General features: G+C 54.6%; 1 protein-coding gene across 4 annotated transcripts; it reads right to left on the bottom strand.

Annotated features, from left to right (window-relative positions):
- Nucleotides 1–312: 312 nt before the first annotated feature.
- On the bottom strand, nucleotides 313–21,098 carry Camsap3 (calmodulin regulated spectrin associated protein family member 3). Of its 4 annotated transcripts, XM_070002379.1 has the most exons (19): nucleotides 20,891–21,098; nucleotides 13,340–13,593; nucleotides 12,240–12,362; nucleotides 12,066–12,161; nucleotides 11,850–11,882; nucleotides 10,247–10,294; nucleotides 9,833–9,971; nucleotides 7,512–7,651; nucleotides 7,334–7,427; nucleotides 7,200–7,254; nucleotides 6,990–7,063; nucleotides 6,425–6,494; nucleotides 4,839–6,321; nucleotides 2,341–2,480; nucleotides 1,943–2,247; nucleotides 1,552–1,648; nucleotides 1,142–1,254; nucleotides 942–1,060; nucleotides 313–848 (listed from the first exon to the last, which is right to left on the bottom strand). In XM_070002379.1, the coding sequence occupies exons 1-19, from the start codon at nucleotides 21,036–21,038 to the stop codon at nucleotides 543–545; spliced, it is 3,837 nt and encodes a 1,278-aa protein (XP_069858480.1). In that variant the 5' UTR covers nucleotides 21,039–21,098; the 3' UTR covers nucleotides 313–542. The 4 variants fall into 4 exon arrangements, with proteins under 4 accessions (XP_069858480.1, XP_069858482.1, XP_069858481.1 ...); XM_070002381.1 differs by lacking the exon at nucleotides 10,247–10,294; XM_070002380.1 differs by lacking the exon at nucleotides 11,850–11,882.
- Nucleotides 21,099–22,116: the final 1,018 nt, after the last annotated feature.

The following is a 22,116-nucleotide window of genomic DNA, read 5'->3' as shown; positions in this document are numbered from 1 at the left end:
AATATCAGCCGCAGAGGGAAATGTGTGCCTGGGGGGAGGGGAAGGGGGGCCTGTGTGTGTGTGTGTGTGTGTGTGTGTGTGTGTAGAGCTGGAGGCCCAGGGAGAGGAGAGCTGGGCAGCAGCGTCTGTACCAAGAGGTCAGTTCTGAGATGCACCCCGGGGAGGGCATGTGGGCAGGAAAGCCACTACTGACCTTGGCAGAAGCCACATTGGTGCCATCCAGGGGGCACAGGAGACAAACTAGACTTGCTTACAGATAAGAACCAGAGACTGAAAGCTAGCAGGCCTTGGAGGGAGGTGACAAGGCTGGACTTTGGTTTTAAATTATTTTATTCAAGAAGGTGGGGAGGACAGACAAGGGGACTGAGCTGAGCCCTGAGTCCTTAAACCTCCCAGCTCAGGCCCCCACAGCAGGACTAGACTCAAAAGTTAGGGGGTGGGGACTCCAGCCCCACCCAGACATAGATGGAGACAGACAGGACCCAGGAGTAGACTGACTGTCCTTCAGGAGGGCGGCAGCCGGAGCACGGCCCAGGGCAGGGCTATTTGGGGGTGCCCCCGCCCTTCTTGGGCGTAGTGGGCTTTTTGCTCTGCCAGAGGTGTCCCTGGATGGTGAAGGCGTCCACACTCATGGACATGGTCTTGGCGGGGATCTGGGTAAAGCGCTTGCGGTCCGAGTTGTACTTATAGATCCCTTCCACCATAGCGGGTGTGACCGTGCGGGGCCCATAACCCGCCAACCTTGACAGCTCCTCCGTCTCGCCCGAGAGCGTGTACAGTGCCCGGAACTGGCAGCTGGAGTCCCGGAAGAGGATCAGGAAGTGGTTGGCTTTGCTCTTCTCAATTTCCTGAGTCAGGGGGGACGAGGGCCATCAGTGGGCCAGGACTAAACACACACACACACACACACACACACACACACTGCGCAGGTGCAGGCTCACCTCCAGAATGCGGTTCTTCTGTGGCTCATTCACCTTGCCGGCCAGGCAGCAATGTGACAGGGCATTGTGGATGATGAATTTGTTGGACTTGGCACTGGGCTCTTTGTACAGCTTGGGACCTAGAGGGTGGGGGTCAGCAGGGGTCAGGGAGCCCCGGGGCAGCCCAAGAGCACATCTCCTCACCCGCAAAGCCTCCTCACCTGTGTACTCTGGCACAGATGCCGGGGACGAGGCATTGCTGCCATTCTCCCAGTCCCGGTCCCGGTTGCCAGGCAGGCGGCTGGGGGACATGAGGCCCGATGGGGATGGAGCCCTGCAAGGGGGAAGGGATGGGGGGGGGGCACAGTCAGAGGTGATAGAGAGGGACCAGGAGGGGTCTCCCCACAAGTGACACTGTGCCACCACAGTTGCACTGTACACTTAAGTGCACAGGGGTACTAGCTGGAGGCTTGTGGGCCAAGGTATGGATGCCATGTGCGCACACAGGTACACATACACAGGTACACACACACCCCAAGCCACGCCCCCCCCCTCACCCCGGTTGGCAAGGATTCGTGCAATCCTCCAATAGATAGGCTCTGAGCCCCCTGCCTGGCCAGGTGGAGCTCACCGAGACGGCCTCTTCACACCGAGATTATTGGGGGTCTCGTTGGCCACGGTAGACAGGGACAATGTGGACTGCGAGTAGATCTTGCTGAGCCTTGAGCCTGGGAAGAGACCGCACAAGGATCAGCCTCACTGGAGGCTCCCTCACCTCCATAAATAGCCCATACAGCCTTGTGCACTTCCAGACACCCCACCAAGGGGGTGTCTCATAGTTCAGCCAGAGAGAGGGAAGTCCCATCACCCCACCCCAGAAAGCCCTCCCATCCACAGGCCTTCCCCCACCCTGCACCCCTACAGCACCCCCTTTTCCTCTCCACATACTCCTCCCCCCAGGGCCTCACCCAGCCTGCCCGGGAAGGGGCGCTGGGCAGCCCCCCCACACACAGGGTCCTCACCCAACAGGCCGCGGGCTGGGCTTCGTGCCAAGGCCGAGTCATCACAGCAACCAGAGCGTGGCCGGGGGGCCCTCCGCCCGCCCCGACCCGGCCCCCCGGTCCCCGTGGCCCGGGGCCGCAGCACCTTGTCTAAATCATCCATCAGCTTTAGCTGGGCCCGGCGCTCATACTCGAGCCTTGTGAAGTCCCCTCGACGGGGGCCCACCTCATCTTCAGCGGGGGCTCGGGCAGCAGGGGCCAGGGTGGTTGCTGGGGCTACTGTGGGGGCTGCAGGGGCTGGGCCTGGAGCCTCCTCCTGGGCCAACCTGCAGACACCAGAGCCATGCAGCAAGCATGGGGTCACTGCAGGCAGCGAGGCCCTCCCCACCCCCACCCCCCTCAACTAGTCCCAGCCTCACCTGGCAGCCTCCTCCCTCCGCTGCTCCTTCTCAGCCTCCTGCCACTGTTTGCGCCGCCGGGCCTCCTCCACCCGCCGCTGCTGCCGCTCCAGCAGACTGGCCCGCTTTTGGGCCATCTCGTCCTCTGGCTTGTCTTCATCCTGAGGGAAAAGACATGGAATCTTGCTGATCACTTCTCTGCTATGGCAAGGAAGCCCCTTCTCCACTGACCCAACCGCCAGCTATTCACCTCACCTTTGTAAATGGTCCTGGGGTATTCAGCTGGTGCCTACTTAATGCACAAGCTGACACTAGGCACTGAGGTAGATGTGAAAACTGCTCACATAAAGCACTTAACCCAGGGCTGGGAAGGTGGCTCAGTGGTAGAGCGCTTGCCTTGCATGCATGAGGCCCTGGGTTCGATTCCTCAGCATCACATAAGAAAAAAGCCAGAAGTGGTGCTGTGGCTCAAGTGGTAGAGCGCTAGCCTTGAGCTGAAGAGCTGAGGGACAGCACCCAAGCCCAGAGTTCAGGCCCCACAACTGGACCCCCCCCCCCAAAAAAAAAGCACTTAACCCAACACGGTACACAGACCATGAACACTGGGAGATGCAGAGGGGGTATGCCAGTCTAAACTTCAGTCAGTTCTCCATGGGGGACAGAATCCCCCCCTAGAGAATGACAAGGATTTAACTGAGGAAGGAAAGCCTTACTTAATAGCAGGTACAAAGGCCCTGAGGCCAGAATAAATGAGGCAGAGGTGTATGACTGATCTGGCTAGGACACAGGCAGAAGGTACATGATGAGGCTAGAGGCAAGCAGAGCTCAAAGCTATGAGGACTTTCTTTGGTCCTAAGAACAAGGGCCATGGACCAAATCCCTGCTGCTCAGTGGAAAATGGCCAGGAGTTGGGGGAAGCGGTGGAGACCAGTCAGGAGATGACCACATGATGAAGATAGAGAATGATCAAACATCTGAAGGGGAACTGGTTGGTCCACACTTGGAGAAGAAAACCAGAAGACCCTAGTCCTGTCTGGCCAACTACTCCTATCCATCTATCACCACTATCTGTCCACCAACCTCTTCTCCACCTGCCCTCCCACCCTCTTCTTTAATCCATCCATCTATCCACCTACCCAATCTATGCCCTCTTCCATCCACCACCTCCAATTATCCTACCTGTCCATCCATCCATCTACCCGCCAAACACTCATCCATCCATCCTAAGCCAAGCAACCTACCTAATTCATCCACTCAACCTATCCATCATCCATCTAGCCAACCTATCCACCATGCTTCCAACCTAGCCAACCAACCTATCCAGCCATCTGCTCGACATATTCATCAAGCCACTTAGCCTAAGTCAACCAACCTATCTACTCGCCAATCCCCCTCCACGTATCACTCTACCCACCCAACCTATCATCCACCACCTAATTTATCCATCATCTACCCACCCCATCCATCCAGTGAACCAACTTATCTTCCATTCACTCACCCACCAACCTACCAATCATCCATTCATTCAGCAACCACCTTACCTATCATCCATCCATCTAGCAACCTATCCAAATATCCAACCAACCTATCACCTGTGCATCCAATTTCTATCCACCCACTCAACTTAGCCTACTAGCTACCTATTCTTATGCCCAATCAATCCATCCATCTGCCTACTCACATACCCATCTATATTCATCCACCCACCCAACCTATCCATCTTCACCTACCACCCAACTTATCCATCATCCATTCATCTACCACCCCATCCATCCATCATCCATCCATCTACCACCTACCCACCCACCCAACCTGTCAATTATCCATCCATCCAGCTACCTCCTTACTTATCATTTATCCAACTTCTATCCACTCACTCAACTTACTCAGCCTTCTAGCCTCCTATCCTTATACCCAATCCATCCATCCACCTACCCACATACCCATCTATATTTATCCCCCCACCCAACCTACCCGTCATTCATTTACCATCCAACTTATCCTCCATTCATTTACCCACCCCATCCATCCATCCACACACCCATCCATCCATCCATCCGTCCACCCACCCATACAACTTATCTACCATCCACCTACCCTCCCAACCTATCAATCATCCATCCATCTACTTATCTACAAAGTCAATCATCTATCCATCCATCTACTTATCTACAAAGTCAATCATCCATCCATCCATCTACTTATCTACAAAGTCAATCATCCATCCATCCAACCACGCACCACCTTACCCATCCTCCATCCCTCTAACAACCTAACCAAGTACCCAACCAATCTTTCATTCACCCACCTTCCAGCTACCCAAGTTATTCAATATTCTAGCCACCTACCCTTAAACACAATCCATCCATCAATTGCCTACCCTCATTTTATCCATCCATTCATCCATCAGTAAGTCCTTCTCCATCTTTCCATATCCTCATTGACTCCCTTCCAGGGCATTCCACTTTCCAGCCAGTCATTATTCACCATCCATCCTCTCACTTGCTTGGGTGACTCACCTTATAGAAGAATCCAAGCCCAGCCCGGGGCTCGCCTTCTGAAGATGCCTCTTCCTCCAAGGAATCCTCAGCCCCTGGGGGGCTCCCATCTCCCTCTTCATCGGCAGGAGGCTCCCCCAGACTTCCCAAGGGGATCTCAATGAGGCCAGGTCGGGCAGGCTCCTCTGGAGGCGTCCCCTCCGCCAGGAGGATGGAGGAACGTGTCTGTACAGGCACCTGGCTCGGTGAGAACTTGCGCAGGTGGGGGAGGCTGTCTACATCATGGGGTGGGGTGAGTACTCGGGTCAGGGGTGCCAGCCGTAGCTCTGCCGGCCGTGCATGTTTAGGGCTGCGGGGTGTCGGGCTGGGGCCAGGCCCTGGGCTGCGCCTGGTAGCCGGGGCACGCCTGGCGGGGCTGGGGGAGGCAGCTTTGGGCCCAGTTGGGGGGCCAGGGATGACCCATGCAGCAGGGGGCGGGGCAGGTCCAGGAGCCTCTGGTGGGGCCAGAAGCCGCTGCTGCTGGTCCGTGAGCCTCTGCATGTCCCGCTGCAGCGAGCTCAACGCAGCACTGAGCTTGCTCACCGCGCGATTATAGTCTCCCAGGCCCTCGGGGGGCACCAGGCCCAGGTCAGGAGAGAAGGTCACCGCCTTAGGCCGAGAGGTCGATTCACCCTGGCCCTCGCCTGCCCGCCGCTCCCCACCAGGGGCTGAGCCAGACTGGGCTTCGGCCTCCGCCTCCACCTCGGCCTCGGCCTCCCCTCCGGCCTCTCGCGGCTGCACCTGCAGGAAGGCACTCTTGCCCAACCGCTGCCGGTGTTTGGCGAAGATGGCCTCGATGCGCCGCTTTTGGGCCTCGATGGCTCGGCGTTTCTCCTCCAGCCGGGCTCCTAGCTCACTCATCTCTGAGCTGAGGACGTCGGGGGCTGCCGGCGTGGATGTGGGGGACCCCACTCCGGCCTCGGCCTCAGCTTTCACTAGCTGCTTCTTGCGCTCGGCAAAACTGGTCATCTTGACTTCCGAGTTGGTGGCTGCTGGGGACGAAGCCACCGCCTTGGGGGACCCCTCGCAGGGGGCAGGTGGTTTCATTAGCTCCCCCGCGGGGCTTGGAGATGGTTTGGAGGGGGTTGCAGGGTGGGACACATAGACGGGCGCTTTGGGGGGCCCATCGGACAGGGTCTTCAAGGACCTGTCGGGCGGGTAGGATGAGGCCAGCTGTGGTTTGGAGGGCCCCTCAGGTGAGTGGAGATAGAAGCTGCCATCGGCAGCCCCATCGGGGAGCAGGCGGGGCTCGGCACTGTGAATAATTTGTAAGGCCTCCTCGATAGTGGGCAGGTCGCCAGGTTCCGGGGTTTGCTGGGCAGGGGTCCGAGCGGGCACAGGACGCGGCGGGCCCAGACTGTCGGAGCTGACGGAACGGAGCAGGACGGGGTCTCCCATGACCACATCCACATCGCTGTCCAGGCCAAAGGGGGTGCTGAACGACACAGCCTGGGAGAGGGGACGGCTGGGCGGCCGGAGGGAGGGGTCAGCCCCTGGGGGGTGGGCTTGGGCTCTATCCCACCCAAAGCCCGCCTGCTGCTCAACCGGGGCCCTGCACATGCGCTCACCTGAGTTGACGGTTCCAGGCCTTGCCCAGGGCTTCCATGTGTGACATGGACGGGGAAGACTTCAGGGAGCCTGCAGAGGGGTGGGGGAGGGTCGGTCAGTATAGGGTCCTGGGGGTCCTGGGTGGGATCAGAGGGATCATTATGTATGGACTCACAGCAAATGTTTCCACAAATGAGGATTTGGGCCATTCAGTATCATCAAAATTAATCTGGAGGTCATGTTGGGGGTGCCAGGAAGACTAACATGAACTAGGACTGTCTTATTTTGGTTTTTTTTTTGGTGCTGGTCCTGGGGCTTGAACTCAGGGACTATCTTTTGCTCAAGACTAGCTACTCTACCACTAAGCCACAATTCCACTTCCAGCTCTGTCTCTGTGTGTGTGTGCGCGCGTGTGTGTGCACGCGCGCGTGTTTCATTGGAGATAAAAGAGTCTCATGGATTTTCCTGCCCCTGCTGGCTTTGAACCATGATCCTCAGATCTCAGGCTTCCTGAGTCACTCAGATGACAGTATGAGCCACTGGCACCTTGGCTAAACTGGGACCATCTTGGAGTGAGGGTCTCACCTGTGGATCCTCGGAGTGGGGACTGGGGGCCGCCAGGGGACAGGAGTGGATGGCGGAAGTTGAATACTGGAGAGCTGCCAAGAAATGGTCTTTGATGGTGGGACATCCCATAACCTCCCCCTTTCCTCCCGCAGCTCCTAGGTTTCCCCAGCCCTACCCAGAAGCTGCTACCATGGCAGGAACTAACTCTAGGCTGTGAAGAGATTGTACCTGCTCCCACTGTTGTTCTGAGATGGAGAGGCTTCGGTGCCCTTGGGGGAGGTGGCTGCCAGAGAGAGAGAGAAGAGGGTCAGGTGGGGCTCAGCCCCTCAGCCCCCAACTGGACTCAGTGGCCCCAAACTCACCATGACCATCAGGCAGGTCCTTGGCTTGCACAAAGTCGGGTTTCAGCACCTCAAAGCACATAAACATCTCAGCTAGCAGCACCACCAAGTTGACCTGGAGGCGAAGTGGAGGATTAACCAAAAGCCACACAGCCCTAGACGCCTGTCTGTCTCCTCTAGGCTTCCCTGAGGGCCTTACCTTGAGGGGAGGTGGGACGTAGAGCAGGTCCTCCAGGGACAGCGGGCAGCCACGAGGAAGGCGGGAGGCACAGAAGTCCTGTACCAGCTGGAGATTGTACAGGCTGTCCGCCACAGACATGGGGTCCTTGAGGCACACCTCTGTAAGGACAGGACACCCCCCAATTCTATAGGAAAGTGGAGAGGGGCCCCAGAAAATCCCAGCAGCCAATACATGAGAAATATGAATTACGTCCTGCCAGGCACCGGTGGCTCTCACCTGTAATCCTAGCTACTCAGCAGGCTGAGATCTGGCTGGGAAGGTGGCTTAGTGGTAGAGTGCTTGCCTAGCATGCATGAAGCCCTGGGTTTGATTGCTCAGAACCACAGAAACAGGAAAAAGCTGGACGTGGTGCTGTGGCTCAAGGGGTAGAGCACTAACCTTAAGCACATAGAGGCTCAGGGACAGAGTCCAGGCCCTGAGTTCAAGCCCCAGGACTGGGGGGGGGGGGCATGGAGAGAGGCTGAGATCTGTGAATCACAATTCAAAGTTAGCCCAGGCAGGAAAGTCTGTGAGACTCCTATCTCCAATAAACCATTGGAAGTGAAGCTGTGGCTTAGAGTGGTAGGTAGAGCACTAGCCTTGAGTAAAAGAAGCTTAGGGACAGAGCCCAGGCCCTAAGTTTAAGCCCATGATCAATGAAAGAAAGAAAAGAAAAGAGGAAGAGGAGAGATTGGGGAGGGGAGTGGAGGGGAAAGGAGGGAAGGGGATGGGAGGGGATGGGAGGGGAGGGGAGGGAGGGAGGGAGGGAGGGAGGGAGGGAGGGGAGATGTCCTAGCCAGATGCTAGTGGCTCACACCTGCAAACCTACTCAGGAGGCTGAAATCTGTGGATCATGGTTCAAAGCCAGCCCAGGTAGGAAAGTCTGTGAGAGTTATCTCTAATTAGCCACCAGGAAACTGGAAATGGTGCTGTGGCTCAAAGTGTGATAGAACGCTATCCTTGAGTGAAAAAACTCAGGGACAGCGCTCAAGCCCTACAACCAAAAAGTGAAAAAGAAATATGTCCTATTAGATGGGCCTTTGGCCACACAACCCCTACAAGATGCTTGCTATGCCTGACTGTGTCACAGACCCAGCCTCCTTCAGAACTCAACTCGAAAGCCTTTGTCTGCTAGGCTCCAGTAGTTCACACTGGCTACTCCAGGGGGGCTCAGATCTGAAGATGGAAGTTCAAAGCCAACCCAGGCAGGAAAGTCTGTGAGAGACTTCTCTCCAATGAACCAACAAAAAGGCAGAAGTGGAGGTGTGGCTCAAATGGTAGAATTTCAGGTTTAAGTTTAAAAAAGCTAAGGAACAACATGAGTCTTGAATTCAAGCTCCAGTACTAGTGCAAGTGTGCATGATATACACATACACATTCACACACCACTACCACCACCACCACAAAAGCAAAAATACAGGCTGGGAAGGTGGCTCAGTGGTAGAGTGCTTGCCTTGCATGCACGAGGTCTTGGTTCCATTCCTCAGCACCATATAAGCAGAAAAAGCCAGAAGTGGCGCTGTGGCTCAAGTGGTAGGGTGCTAGCCTTGAGCTGAAGAGTTGAGGGACAGCGCCCAGGCCCAGAGTTCAGGGCCCACCACCGGCAAAAAAAAAAAAAAGCAAAAATACACCTTTTCCTGACCACTCATTGCTTTGCAACAGTCAAACAGTAAAAGAAATATTACCAGGAAACTTTATTATTTATTATCTGTCTCCCTCAGTAAGGACGTCGAGCTGTCTGGCAGACCAGAAATGGGGGGGGGGGGGGGTGCGCATGCATGCGCATGTATGTTTGGGTACTGAGACTTGAACTCAGGACCTCTTGCTCTCGCTTGGATTTTTGCTCAAGACTGGCACTTGAGCCAGAGCTCCACTTTGAACTTTTGGTGGTTAATTGGAGATAAGAGACTCTTACAGACTTTCTTGCCTGGGCTAGCTTTGAACCTTCATCCTCACAATCTCAGCCTCCTGAGTAGCTGGGATTGTAGGTATGAGTCATGGGTACCCAGTTTAGGCCAGTGCTTCTATTTTTATACTTGGCATCTAACATGGGGTCCAGCACGCAGTAATGTAAGTTATATAACAACGCTGAACTCTGAAGCGCAGAGAGGTGTAGCCACTGATGCAAGGTCACGCAGTTCATTAAAGGAAGACAGGGATGTAAACTCAGATCCGCCAATTTATAATTACTGCATTACCCTGATCTCTGGGACCAGGGGGACAAAGCTCCTGGGGCGGAGGACAGGGCTGGGTCTCAGAGTATGTACCTTTAGAGGGTACAGATCGGCCCCTCCACTCACCTTCAAGTCGCAGCAGCTGGGGACAGTAGCAGTGGATGGTGGCGGCCAGCGCCGCTCCGCTAGCCAGGTCCTGGAGGGTCGTCACGTGTGGAAAGCAGGGGGCCCGTCGTGCCACAGCCCGGTCCTTGCGGTATCGGATCTGTGGGGAAGAACGGAGTGAAGTCAGTAGTCGAGCCGGCCCCTCCAAAGTCAGCATTCATGCAGGCTGGGCGGGGAAGGCCTGGGGTTTCCGCCATGGGGGAACGGGAAAGCTGGGAGGTCCCAAGGCCAGAATGGGGAGGCGGTGGTCCAGCCCGGAGCAGGGGAAAAGGGCAGCAGCGAGAGGCAAGAGGAAGTTGTCGGGCGAGCAGCCAGGCCAGCAGCAAGGGCTGGGGACGGGGACTCCTGGGACCCCTGGGGTGGGGGATACATTACCATGGGGGGTTTGCTCCCCGACTCCTTCAAACAGAAGGCAATTGCGTGCTGGGGGAGGGGGAGAGGAGCAGCCGTCAGCAGGGTGGGAGGGCCGCTGACCTGCTGGGCCCCCAAGCCCACCTCTGGGGGAGGGAGGAGGACCTCTCTGTGAGCCTTGGCCAGCTCCCTGACTGTGCTCTGGCCAGCTTTGGGGGACCCCAGCTCCTCCCGGCCCTGAGGGACCTCGCAGAGCAGCCTCCCATGCAGGGGTCCATCCTCCCACGAGACCCAGGCCCCAGCTTGGGGAAAGGACACGGAGGAAGCAGGTAGGCAGGAACACGCCCCCCCCCTAACCCAGACCCAGGGTTGGGAGAGGAAGTGAGCAAAGGTGGACGCCTCATCCAGCCCACACAGCAATGAACTCTATGAACCATGAGGACACTGTGACCCTGGTACAGTCACACCGCTAATTAGGGGGAGTAAAGAATCAAATGTCAAGCTCCAAAAAGCTGAATTCTAGCTACTCAGGAGGCTGAGATCTGAGGATGGAAGTTTGAAGCCAGCCCAGGCAGAAAAGTCCCTGTGAGACTCATATCTCCAATTACCCACTCAAAAACCAGAAGTGGTCCTGTGGCTCAAGGGGTAAAGCACTAGCCTTGACCACAAAGAGGCTCAGGGACACTACCCAGGCCATAAGTTCAAATCTTGCAGCTGATGAAAGAAAGAAAGAGAGAGAGAAACCACAGAGTGGTTCATGCCTATAATCCTAGCTACTCAGGAGGCTGAGATCTGAGGACCAAGATTTGAAGCCACCTCGAGGAAGAAAATTCCATGAAACTTTGTCTGCAAGTAGCCACCAAAAAGTTGAAAGTGGAGTTGTGGCTCAAGTAGTAGAGTAACTAGCCTTGAGCAAAAAAGCTAAAGGACTGTGCCAAGGTCCTGAATTAAGCCTCAGTACTGGCAATAAAAAGGTTGCGGGGAGAACTTCCCTATGAGAATCCAAAAGCTGGGAATATTTTTTTTTTTAGTCCATCGTGGGACTTGAACTCTGAGCCTGGGTGCTGTCCCTGAGCTCTTCAGCTCAAGGCAAGCGCTCTACCACTTGAGCCACAGCGCCATTTCTTATGGTTTATTGGAGATAAGAGTCTCATGACTTTCCTGCTGGGCTGGCTTTGAACCGTGATTCTCAGCTCTCAGCCTCCTGAGTATCTAGAATTACAGGTGTGATCGACCAGCACCCAGCTAAAGCTGGGAATTTCTTAACTTTGGGAAACTGAGGATCTCAGGCAAGTTCTACCTTCTTCTGGATCTGGTTAGGTTGATCCCCAAGATTCTGACCTCCCCCCACCCCAGGGGTGAGAGGGATCTATGTTCTGCCCTCTTAACTAATGGGAGTTTGCCCTCTTGATTATTGAGAAGTTCCTCTGTTTGGTTAATGGCCTAGATTCTCTGGATTCAAGGGTGTGGGGGGGTCTGTGTCCCCAGAGTTAGGTACTATCCTCCTTTGCTCACAGCTTGGGGGAAGGAAGAGAAGGTGCAGACCCGCAGGCAGAATCAGACACACACAAACAAGACAGCAAGAAGCAGGGCAGGCAGACCGGGGTGGACGGACAGTCCCACTTACAGGAACCAGCTTCCAGTACCAGCGTGTAGGGCACTAATGCCAGAGGGTAGAGAGGGGAAGAGCAGAGGCCGGTGCAGGGGAGAAGGCACAGAGAGAGAGGGAGAGAGAGAGAGTCATCTCCAGCCACGCTTCCTCTTTGGCACGGCCATGAGATGCAGCCCTGCCCACCCAAGCCCCTCCCATCGCTGACACAAATGTCCATCACCCCAGCCTCACCGAGGGTTGTGCTGGGGCTGCCCCATCTGTGGGGGCTGCGGGGGACGCACGCTGGGCAGCGTCTTGCTCTGTCTTTTCCTGCAGCCGCCGGATGGTCTGAAGACCAGAGAAAAGTCAGTTCTCTGATCTTTGTACCCTCCAGGTCCCCACTCATCCCCACCCAACGTCACCTACCGTGTCTACCCAGAAAAGGAGCTTATGCTCCAAGCTGGTCAGGGCCAAGGGACTGGGAAGCGTCTTTGTCCATTCAAAGGAGAAGGCCACCATGAGGGCATCGATGACAGCTAGGTGGGCTCCCTAGGGATGAAAGGACTGGAGGGTGAGACTAGAGGGCAAGGTAAGGGCTCCCCTCCTTCCAAGAGCCAATGAAGAGGTAGAACTAGGAGGTAGGCAGGACTTGAAGTGGGGCCTTGAGGATGAACAGGCTGGGGTCCTATTAAAAGCCACCTATAAGGGACTGGACTCTGGGATCAGACACTGGGTCTTAGAACAACCTGAGCCCTACAGGAAAACTGGGCTAGAGTCACAGGTAAGCCAGGCTTGTATAGGTAGCACCTTACAAGAGGAACCAACCCTGACAACAGGAGCTTGAAAGAGAGGGCATTAGGCTTGATGGGAGGAGCCTGTGGGAGAGCCACGCCCATGGGGAGAGCTTGAGTTTAGTAGGTGGAGCTTAAGGGAGAGTCAGGAAGAGTAAAAGGAGCTAAGGCGGATGGGTGATGCTAGAGGGGAAGAACTGGGCATGGTGGGAGGAGCTATGCCTGATGGGTGGCTATTAAGGGGAGGAGCCAAATTGATGGGAGGAGTTGCCTGGTGGGTTGAGCTTGAGGAAGAAGCTGGGAATGGTATGGCTGAGAGTAAGAGCTTGAAGGAGGAACCAGATGTGGGAGAAGCCATGTGGCAGATGGAGCTTCAGGGAGAAGCCAGGTGAGTTGAGAGCAAGGGCTGATGGGAAGAGGGGAGGAGCAAAGCTATGTCTAATGGGTGGAGATTAAGGGAAAGAGCCGGATGTGGTGGGAGGAGCTATCTAGTGGAGAGATCTTGAGGGAATGAGTCGATGAGGTAAGAGGGGTTATGTCTGGTGGGTGGGGCTTGAGGGGTGGGCGGGGCTTGAGGGAAGGAGCGGAGTGTAGTGACAGGGGCTATGCCTTGTGGGCGTGGCTTAAGGGGAGGAGCTACGTGACGTGAATGGTGCTGGAAGGGAGGTCCAGGCCTATGGGCGGAGCCTTGGGAAGGCTGACCTCAGGACCAGGTGGCCGGGCGGACAGACCTACCATGAGGATGGGCTGGTGTCTCAGGTCAGCCTCGCGGACGGGGCGCTCCGGTAGGGCAGGCACCGTGCCCCTGCGGGCCAGCAGGGCAAGCAGCGCCGAGGGGCTGGGGGGCGTCTCCAGCTGCGGCAGCGCCTGGCGCCAGGCCCGGCAGTAGAGCTCGGCCGAGAGCAGCAGCCGTGTCACTGGGGGCTTCACGTGCTCCTGCGCGTACTGATCCGTGTAGAAGGGTTCCCACAGCTCTGGGGGCACGTGCTCTGCGGGGTGCAAGGGAGGTTCACGGGCAGCCCACCACCACCACCCCACACACACACCCCGCCTGGCCTCCAGGAAAGGCACAAGCTTCCCCACCGACCCCTACAATACAAAGACCAAGAGGAGGCAAAGCACAGGACCTCAGGGAGAGAACCCAAGACTCCCTGCGCATAACCTCATAGATCCAGGGAAAGACAAGAACACCAAAAGCCAGGAGGTGGTGACTCATGCCTATAATCCCAGCTATTCTGCAGGCTGGGAGTCTGAAGATCACCGTTCAAAACCAGCCCAAACAGAAAAGTCTGTTAAAGACTCATCTCCAGTGAACCACCAAAAAAAAAAAAAAAAAAGAGGCAGAAATTGAGTTGTGGTTCAAGTGGGAAAGCGCTGGCCTTGGACCAAAGAGCTCAGGAATAGGGCCCAAAGCACTGAGTCCCACTTGACCTTTCCATTTAGGGCCCCACCCCTGTGCCCCACTTTTCTCAGTCCAGCTCCTTGAAAGATAAGGGCTTTCCAGGCTCACTTCCTCCTGGCTCCCTGGCCTCAGTCCTGGCTTCTGTTGCCATCTTCCTAACCTCCCCAAGGCCAGCAGAGGCCAGCCAACGCACTTTTGGAGCCCAGAACTTGCCCGGGATCTCTGCCCAGCACCTCCTTCTTCCAGAAACTTCCTTCCACCTGGAGTCTCTTTGTAAAGAAACATGCCCCACCCAACTTCACCTCGTGATGGCTCTGTGGTCATGTGGGCACTAACACCGCTACAGCCCAGGCACTGGGTCAGGCACTGGGTCACCAAACACTTTTGGCTTTTTTTTTTTTTTTTTTTGGATGGTAGGGATTGAATTTGGTGGGTCTCATGCTTAGCTTGGTAAAAGCATTCTATCACCCTTATTCTTTTGTTTTTCTTTTTCTGCTAGATTCTCACATTAACTTCCCAGAGGCTAGCCTCTCACCACAATCCTCCAACTTCTGCCTCCCACATCCTCCTTCAAGTCACAGGCGCGTGCTACCATACCCAGCTTGTTTCTGAGATTGGGTCTCACTAAATTTTTGCATTGGGCTGGCCTTCAACTGAGATTCTCTTCAGTCTTTACCCCCTGAGTAGCTGGGATTATAGATGTGTGCCCTCACATTTGGCCTACTGTTCTCTCTCTCTCTCTCTTTTTTTTTTTTTTTTTTTTGGTCAGTCGTCGGACCTCAACTCTGGGCCTGGGCCCTATCCCTCAGCTCTACCACTTGAGCCTCAGCCCCACTTCCAGCTTTTTCTGCTTATGTGGTGCTGAGGAATCGAACCCAGGGCCTCATGCGTGCAAGGCAAGCACTCTACCACTGAGCCACCTTCCCAGCCCCTCTTTTAAAAAAATAATAAGTTTTTTATTGCAAAAATACAGAGGGGTTACAATTACATGAGCAAGGTAATGAGTACATTTCTTATCAAGCATTGTTGCCTCCTCCTTTGTTTTTCCCCTACCATCCCTGCCCTCCCATCTCCACAACTACACTCTCCCCCACCTTTTTTTTTAAAAATAATTTTTGCCCAGCATCTCACATCCCATCCATCTTCTACTTTCAACCCTCCTGATATCTCTTAAATCCAAACCCTCCTCCTTATCTCCCGAGCTCCTATTAGAGACTCAGTCCTGGCACTTACTGCTCCCATCAGCAAATGTAACGAATTTCTTTCCCTATGAATTCTCAGGGCTTTCAAGATGGGGGAGTGTGGGGGAAGTGATGGTTGGTTATTGACCAAACACTCATTGGTAACTAGTGCCTGCCAGTTCACAAAGGTAAAATTAGCATTTGGAGCTGTCTCTGTGTGTGAGTGGTGAGGGGAGAGGTGGTGGGGGGAAAGGTGTTGCTAGAACTCAGGGCCTGGGCTCTGGTCCTTAGATTTTTTCACTCAAGGCTGGTGCTCTACCACTTGACCACAGTTCCACTTCTCACCTTCCTTTCCTTCTTTCCTTTCTTCCTTCCTTCCTTCCTTCCTTCCTTCCTTCCTTCCTTCCTTCCTTTCTCTTTCTTTCTTTCTTTTCTTTCTTTTATTTCCTTTTGTGGGTATTAATTGGGGATAAGAGTCTTGTGAACTTTCCTGCCCAGTCTAGCTTCAAACCACAATCCTTAAATCTCAGCCTCCTGAGTCACTAAGATTACAGGTATGAGCTGGAGCCAAGCGTCTTTGGGAAGACCCTGTGTGGCCTGGCACTGTGCTTAGAAATCTCTGGTCACAGCTGGATGCCAGTAGCTCATGCCTATAATCTTAGCTACTCAGGAGGCTGAGATTTGAGGATCACGATTTGAAGCCAACCCTGGGAAGGAAAGTCCGTAAGACGCTTATCTCCAGTAAACTACACAGAAAAAGCTGGAAGTGGCATTGTGGCTCAAGTGGTATAGCACTAGCCTTGAGCATGAAGAGGGTCAGGGACAGCACCCAGGTCCTGAATTCTGGTCTCTACCAGAATCAGTATAGGCAACCAAACACATGTACAAGTATTGGTACACATCTCCTAAGAGGTAAGCTGTCTGCTGAACATCTGTTTAATGAGTGACTAGTCACTGCTTCTGTCAACTGCTAGAAATACAATGCAAGCTGCATGCATAGTGATAAGTTAAAAAGAAACAATAAGGCTCCGTAGTACAGTGGATAGCACGCTGGACTTCTAAAATGAAACAGTAATTTAGTAATATTCTACTCAGCTCAACATGTACACAAAATATTATCTTTCCAATTTGCAATCAATAGAAAAACCTGAATGAGCTAGTCCTTTTTTTTTTTTTTGGTGTGTGTGTGTGTGTGTGTGTGTGTGTGTGTGTGTGTGTGTGTGTGTGTGTGTGTGTGTGTGTGTGTGTGTGTGTGTGTGTGTGTGTGTGTGTGTGCGCGCGCGCCAACATTGGGACTTGAACTTGGGGCCTGGATACTATCCTTTAGCTTTTCCTGCTCAGGGCTGGCACCCAATCACCTCAGCTATACCTCTACTTCCAGCTTTTTGCTGGCTCATTGGTGATAAGAACTCTTGGACTTGTCTGCCCAGACCAGCTTCAAACTTTGATCCTCAGATCTCAGCCTCCTGAGTAGCTAGGATTACAGGGGTAAGCCACCGGCTCCCAGCCATAGTCTTATTTTTTAATTTTTTTTTTTTTCCTTTGAGAGAGTCTCACTATGTAGCCCAGCCTAGCCTCCAACTTGCAACCCTCCACAGTCTCCTGAGTGCTGGGATTACAGGTGTTTACTGCTATACCTGGCTCTGTGTCTAATTTACATTTACTACACACAGACATCTGAATTTCTCCTCTCCCTTGCCCTCTCCTCTCTTCTCTTTTTTCCCTCCTTCTTTCCTTCCTTCCTTCCCTCCCTCCCCTTCTTTCCTTTTGGTTTGTAGAGACAATGTTTCAATATGTAGCTCAGGATCCTCCTGCCCCTACCTCCCAAGTGCTGGGATTACAGGATTGCACCACTACATCCAGCTTCAACCTTGCTTTTCAAGTGCTCAAAAGCCACACGAGGCTAGTGGCCACCTGTCCATTTCTTTATCCCATGACCTTTTGTGCATTCACTTGTCTAGTCCTAAGATACTTAGACTTCCGCCATTAGACAGATCAGAAAACCAAGGCCCAGCCGGGCACTGGTGGCTCACACCTGTAATCCTAGCTACTCAGGAGGCTGAGATCTGAGGATCGCGGTTCAAAGCCAGCCCGGGCAGGAGAGACCATGAGACTCCTATCTCCAATAAACCACCAGAAAACCGGAAGTGGCGCTGTAGCTCAAGTGGTAGAGCGCTTGCCTTGAGCTAAAGAGCTGAAGGACAGCGCCCAGGCCCAGAGTTCAAGCCCCACGGCCGACCAAAAAAAAAAAAAGAAAACCAAGGCCCAGAGAGCAGAGTTAACCTGCCATAATCACACAGCCAGTCAACAGCAAAGGCCACATGAATGCAGATTCCCTCACAGAGCTCATTCATGTTCTCTGAAAACATAAAGAATGGTATGTGAAGCCAGGCGCTGGTGGCTCATGCCTGTAATCCTAGCTGCTCAGGAGACAGATCTGAAGATCTTGGTTCAAAGCCAGCCAAGGCAGGAAAGTCTGAGAGACCCTTATCTCCAATTAAGCACCAAAATGCCAAAAGTGGAGCTGTGGCTCAGGTGATAGAGTGCTAGCCTTGAGCAAAACAGCTCAGTGACAGCAGCCAGACCCTGAGCTTAAACCCCAAGTCCCCCATAAACCCCTTCCACACACAAAAGAATGGCATGTGAGCCAGACGGCTTAAGCCTGTAATCTTTGCTACCCAGGAGGCTGAGATCTGAGGATCTCAGTTTGAAGCTAGTCTAGGCAGAAAAATCTGAGAGACGCTTATCTCCAACTAACCAGCAAGAATGTTGGTCTGGGGGAGAAGGAGAGGGAGAAAAGAAAGAAGGAAAAAAGAACAGCATCTTAGGTGTTTCCCAAACTTACATAAAATCCTTTCTTATCTCATTCTCTTTGAGTCTGTGCCCTCTAGAGCCCACCAGCCTGCATTCCACACCCTTGTGCCTTGGGCCTATACCTTCACCCAGACTAGGATCTCACAGGGCCACTCTGTGTAGGATCTGGTCAGCCCTCAAGCACCTTCTATAGCTCCCTAGGGTTCTCAGATCCCGGAATTCCAGAGTAGAACAGCCTTCTTTATCTCCAGCCTCCCCCCCCACCATACACACACACATGAGAGAGACATGTAAAATTGTTATCTGAGAACTCCTTGTTAAGCCACACTGAGCCTTAGGACACACAGACTCCTTCCCCTGGTAAACTCCTACACACCCATCAACACCAAGTCCTTCCTCATTGAGGGAGCCTTCCCTTCTCCCTCTCCTGAAGATTTCAGGGACTCCCTCCTCCCAGACCCTGTTATCTCATCCAAACCACAGATGTAGTCACTCTTAAGCTGAGAGAAGTAGTAGAGAGAATCTAGTATTGACAGAATCTAGTTTTATACTAGGTTCTCCCCTTCTCCCCGCCCCTACATCCTGAACAATTGATAAAGAGTCCCGGTGGTCATGAACAGGTCTACTCCATTTAGACTTGCTCTGTGTAGGAGAGGCAAGTGGGAGATAGATTGAACTTGATTGTTAGAGTAATGGCAGGCAGGTTTCAAAGCACAGCAAGCTGACTCAAGAATGGAACTGGGGAGGGAAGGGATGGAGGCGTGGCTCAAGTGGTAGAGCACCTGCCTAGCAAGCACAAGGCCCTGAGTTCAATCTCCTGGCATCATTTTCTTTCTCTTTCTTTCTTTCTTTCTTTCTTTCTTTCTTTTTTTCTTTCTTTCTTTCTTTCTTTCTTTTTTTAAGAGTTATAGGTGGCTTACACCTGCAATCTCAGCTACTTAGGTGGCTGAGATCTGAGAAGCATGGTTCAAAGCCAGGTCAGGCAGAAAAAAAAAAAATCTGTGAGACTCTTATCTCCAAATAACCACCAAAAAACAATCAGAAATGGAGCTGTGGCTCAAGTGGTAGGGCATGAGCTTTGAGTAAAAACAGCTAAAGGTGAATGTCCAGGCCCTGAGTTCATGCCCCAGGACTGGCACAAAAAAACAAAACAAAAAAAACCACCTGGCACTAGATGAGTTAAACATCTACATTTGATCAGCCCCTCTCAGGGGCTTGCTTTCTTTTCTATGAAATGAGACAGCAATTTCTGCTCTGTTCCCCCATGCAGGGACAGTGACATTACCGGTATTAATTTTTTTTTTAAGCCCAACTCCCATACCCACAAGCAATAGTGATTATCCATATGGCCAACAAGGTGGGACATATTCCACAGTAAGGGCCTCCAACCACCCTCCTCCGGCAACCTCATCCAAAAGATCCTGGGGTCTCCAGTTCCTACCTGATGCCCCCCACCCCGCATCCACACACGAGCACCCCACATAGTCTCAGATATGAATAAATAAGCAAACGAACACCTTTTATTATGGCAGTGAAAAACAGAAGCTCAGGGGGGGAAAAAGCAGGAGATCATTCCTCCAACCTTTCATAAAAAGGAGCTGCAACTCAAACTCCATTCCGAGTTTCAAACTTGGGCTCTATCACCCCCATAAACTTGGGCTCTCCCCTCCCCCCCTGCTGGGGGGGCAATCCCAATCTCAACGCCCCTCCCCATCCTTTTCTTAAATCCCCTGGTTTCAAAGGAGGTGGTGAGGGAACAGTTCAGAGAACGTGGAGAAAGTGGGAGCCGAGCCTGGGTGGATGCAGCTGACGGCCAGCTGTGACGGAGACCCACACCCAGAACAGGTTGGTCTAGGAAGGCCACTAAAAGGTAAAAGGGGGGGGGGATGGGCTGTGCCTAGGTGGTGCCAAGACCTGTATGTAGGCAGGTCCACCGGGAGAGCAGAGCACCCCGGAAGGACCAGACCTTAATTAACCCCTATGTTCCCCCAAGGCCTCTCAGCTCTGCCCTGAGGGGAGGGGGCAGCTGCCCAGAGCCCCTCATCGTGGGGACACCCCCACACACACACCCATCTTGCAGCAATGCTCAGGGCTCGAGTTATTTAGACAGATATGGGGGGCGGGAGCTGGGGAAAGGAGTAGGGGACCCGCCCTACGGAGACAAGGCCCTGCAGCTGGGCTCCCGGAGCTTGATCCTGGACTAGCCATTTCTTCCTTTTTCCGCAGAGCTCGCCTGCCTTCCCCAGGAAAGGGGGGGCGGGATAATAAGTCACAGCTGCCAACCGGGACCATGGTGGCTTTAGAGGGGCGCGGGGATGTGGGGGGGTGTCCCCGGGGCTCCCGGGCCACCGCCCGCAGCGCAGGCAAGGCGGATGCGAGCTGGGTGTCCCAGCCTGGGGGGGGGGGGTGAGTGATATTGGGGGAAGGTGGGGACGGCGGTGCTGAGCGCTTAGGGTCCCCTCGCATGGAGGCTGCTGTCGGTGGTGTAAAGAGAGGGGGGATCCCCAAAGACGCATGATGTGGGTGTGGAAATGGGGCGTGCAAAGGACGCCCCCCCCCGGGAAAGAGGGTTTGTGGGGGGTGGGAAGCAGCCCCCGGCCCGCATCGGGAGACCCCCCCCACCCGGCCCGCAGACCCCGCCCCGCTCACCTAGGGGCCCCCGGTGCACGGCTGGGCCCCACCCCCACTGCGCTCGGGCGCCCGGCGGGCAAAGTCCACGGCCTGGGCCCGGCAGGAAGCGCGGAGGCCCCGCACGGCAGATCCTGGGGCCCGGAGGACCCCCCCCCCCCCGCCCCGCAACCCCGGCGGTCCGCGCCATTGTTCCCACGGCCCCAGCTTGCCAGCCCGGCGCCCCGCCCCCCGCACCTGCCGCCAAGCGTCCCCCAGTACCTGCACCCCCAAACGCCGCCCGCAGCACCCATGCCAGGCTCGCCGCCGCCTTGGCCCGCGAGAAATCGTACTGGTCCAGCGATTTGATCTCGGGCACCAAGAAGGTCCTCCGCAGCGGCCCGGGCCCCGCGGGCGCCGCCTCCACCATGGCGGCACCGGGGCTGCGAGCCGGCAGACACCGGCTCCACGCTCGGGGCTGGGCTACGCTGCGCTGCACCGCGTTCCGGCCCCCGCCAAGGCCGCCGCCGCCCGCTGTTACTGCTGCTGCTGCTGCCGCCGCTGCTCCCGCTGCTGCTGCTGCTGCTGCTGCTGCTGAGCCAGGTGCGGCCGCTTGCGCCGGCGACGCAGCGTCGGCCCCGCCCCCGGGGCGGAGCCCAGGTGAGCCCCGCCCAGTCGAGTGAGGCCCCGCCCATCTCGTCCAGGTCCCCGCCCAACGGGTCTGTAAGCCTCAATGGGTTTCCTTAAGGCCCAGTATGGCAGAGCCACAAGGCCAGGACTGCGCTGATGAGGAGAGGGGGTGAGGGGTGGAGGAGAGAGACAGGCAGACAGATAGACAGACAGGCAGGCAGGCAAGCTGACTCGCTGGAAAGGATCAGGGACCCTTCTCTGCCAGCTGTCTCTGGGCAGGTCTCTGAGCACCCAGTGCGGACTTTGAAAGCTCCAGCCCCTGGGGCCAGGGGCGTGCACCTGCTTCTAACCGAAAAGAGAACTTCTGTAAATGTGTTGAGGTGGTGAGTCCCAGCTTGCGACTGTGTGTGTTTTTACCACGTGTTAGGTGTGTAAAGATCTGTGTCGTATAGCTGACTGCATTCTGAGTATGAAAGTTGGTGATTAAGGCCAGGCCCTGATAGCTCACGCCTGTGATCCTAGCTACTCAGGAGGCAGAGATCTGAGGATCAAAGTTCAAAGCCAGCCCGGGCAGGTAAATTCATGAGACTCTTACCTCCAATGAACCATGAAAAAACTGTTAAGTGGAGCTGTGACTCAAGTGGAAGAGCACCAGCCTGGAGCATAAAAGCTCAGAGACAGCACCCAGGCCCTGAGTTCAAGCCCCATGACTGACCAAAGAAAAATTAATGATCAGGGCTGAGAATGTGGCTTAGTGGTAGAGTGCTTACCTAGCATGCATGAGCCCCTGGGTTCGAGTCCTTGGTACCATATAAATAAAATACAAGTTTAAAAAAAATAGTTAAACATTGCCAGGCATCGGTGGCTCACACCTGTAA

Source organism: Dipodomys merriami, unplaced genomic scaffold, assembly GCF_024711535.1.
Source record: "Dipodomys merriami isolate MVZ:Mamm:240054 unplaced genomic scaffold, mDipMer1.0.p SCAF_6, whole genome shotgun sequence".
Taxonomy (NCBI): Eukaryota; Metazoa; Chordata; class Mammalia; order Rodentia; family Heteromyidae; genus Dipodomys; species Dipodomys merriami.
Note: the sequence above shows the minus strand (reverse complement) of the source record. Positions and strands in the feature narration are given on the sequence as shown.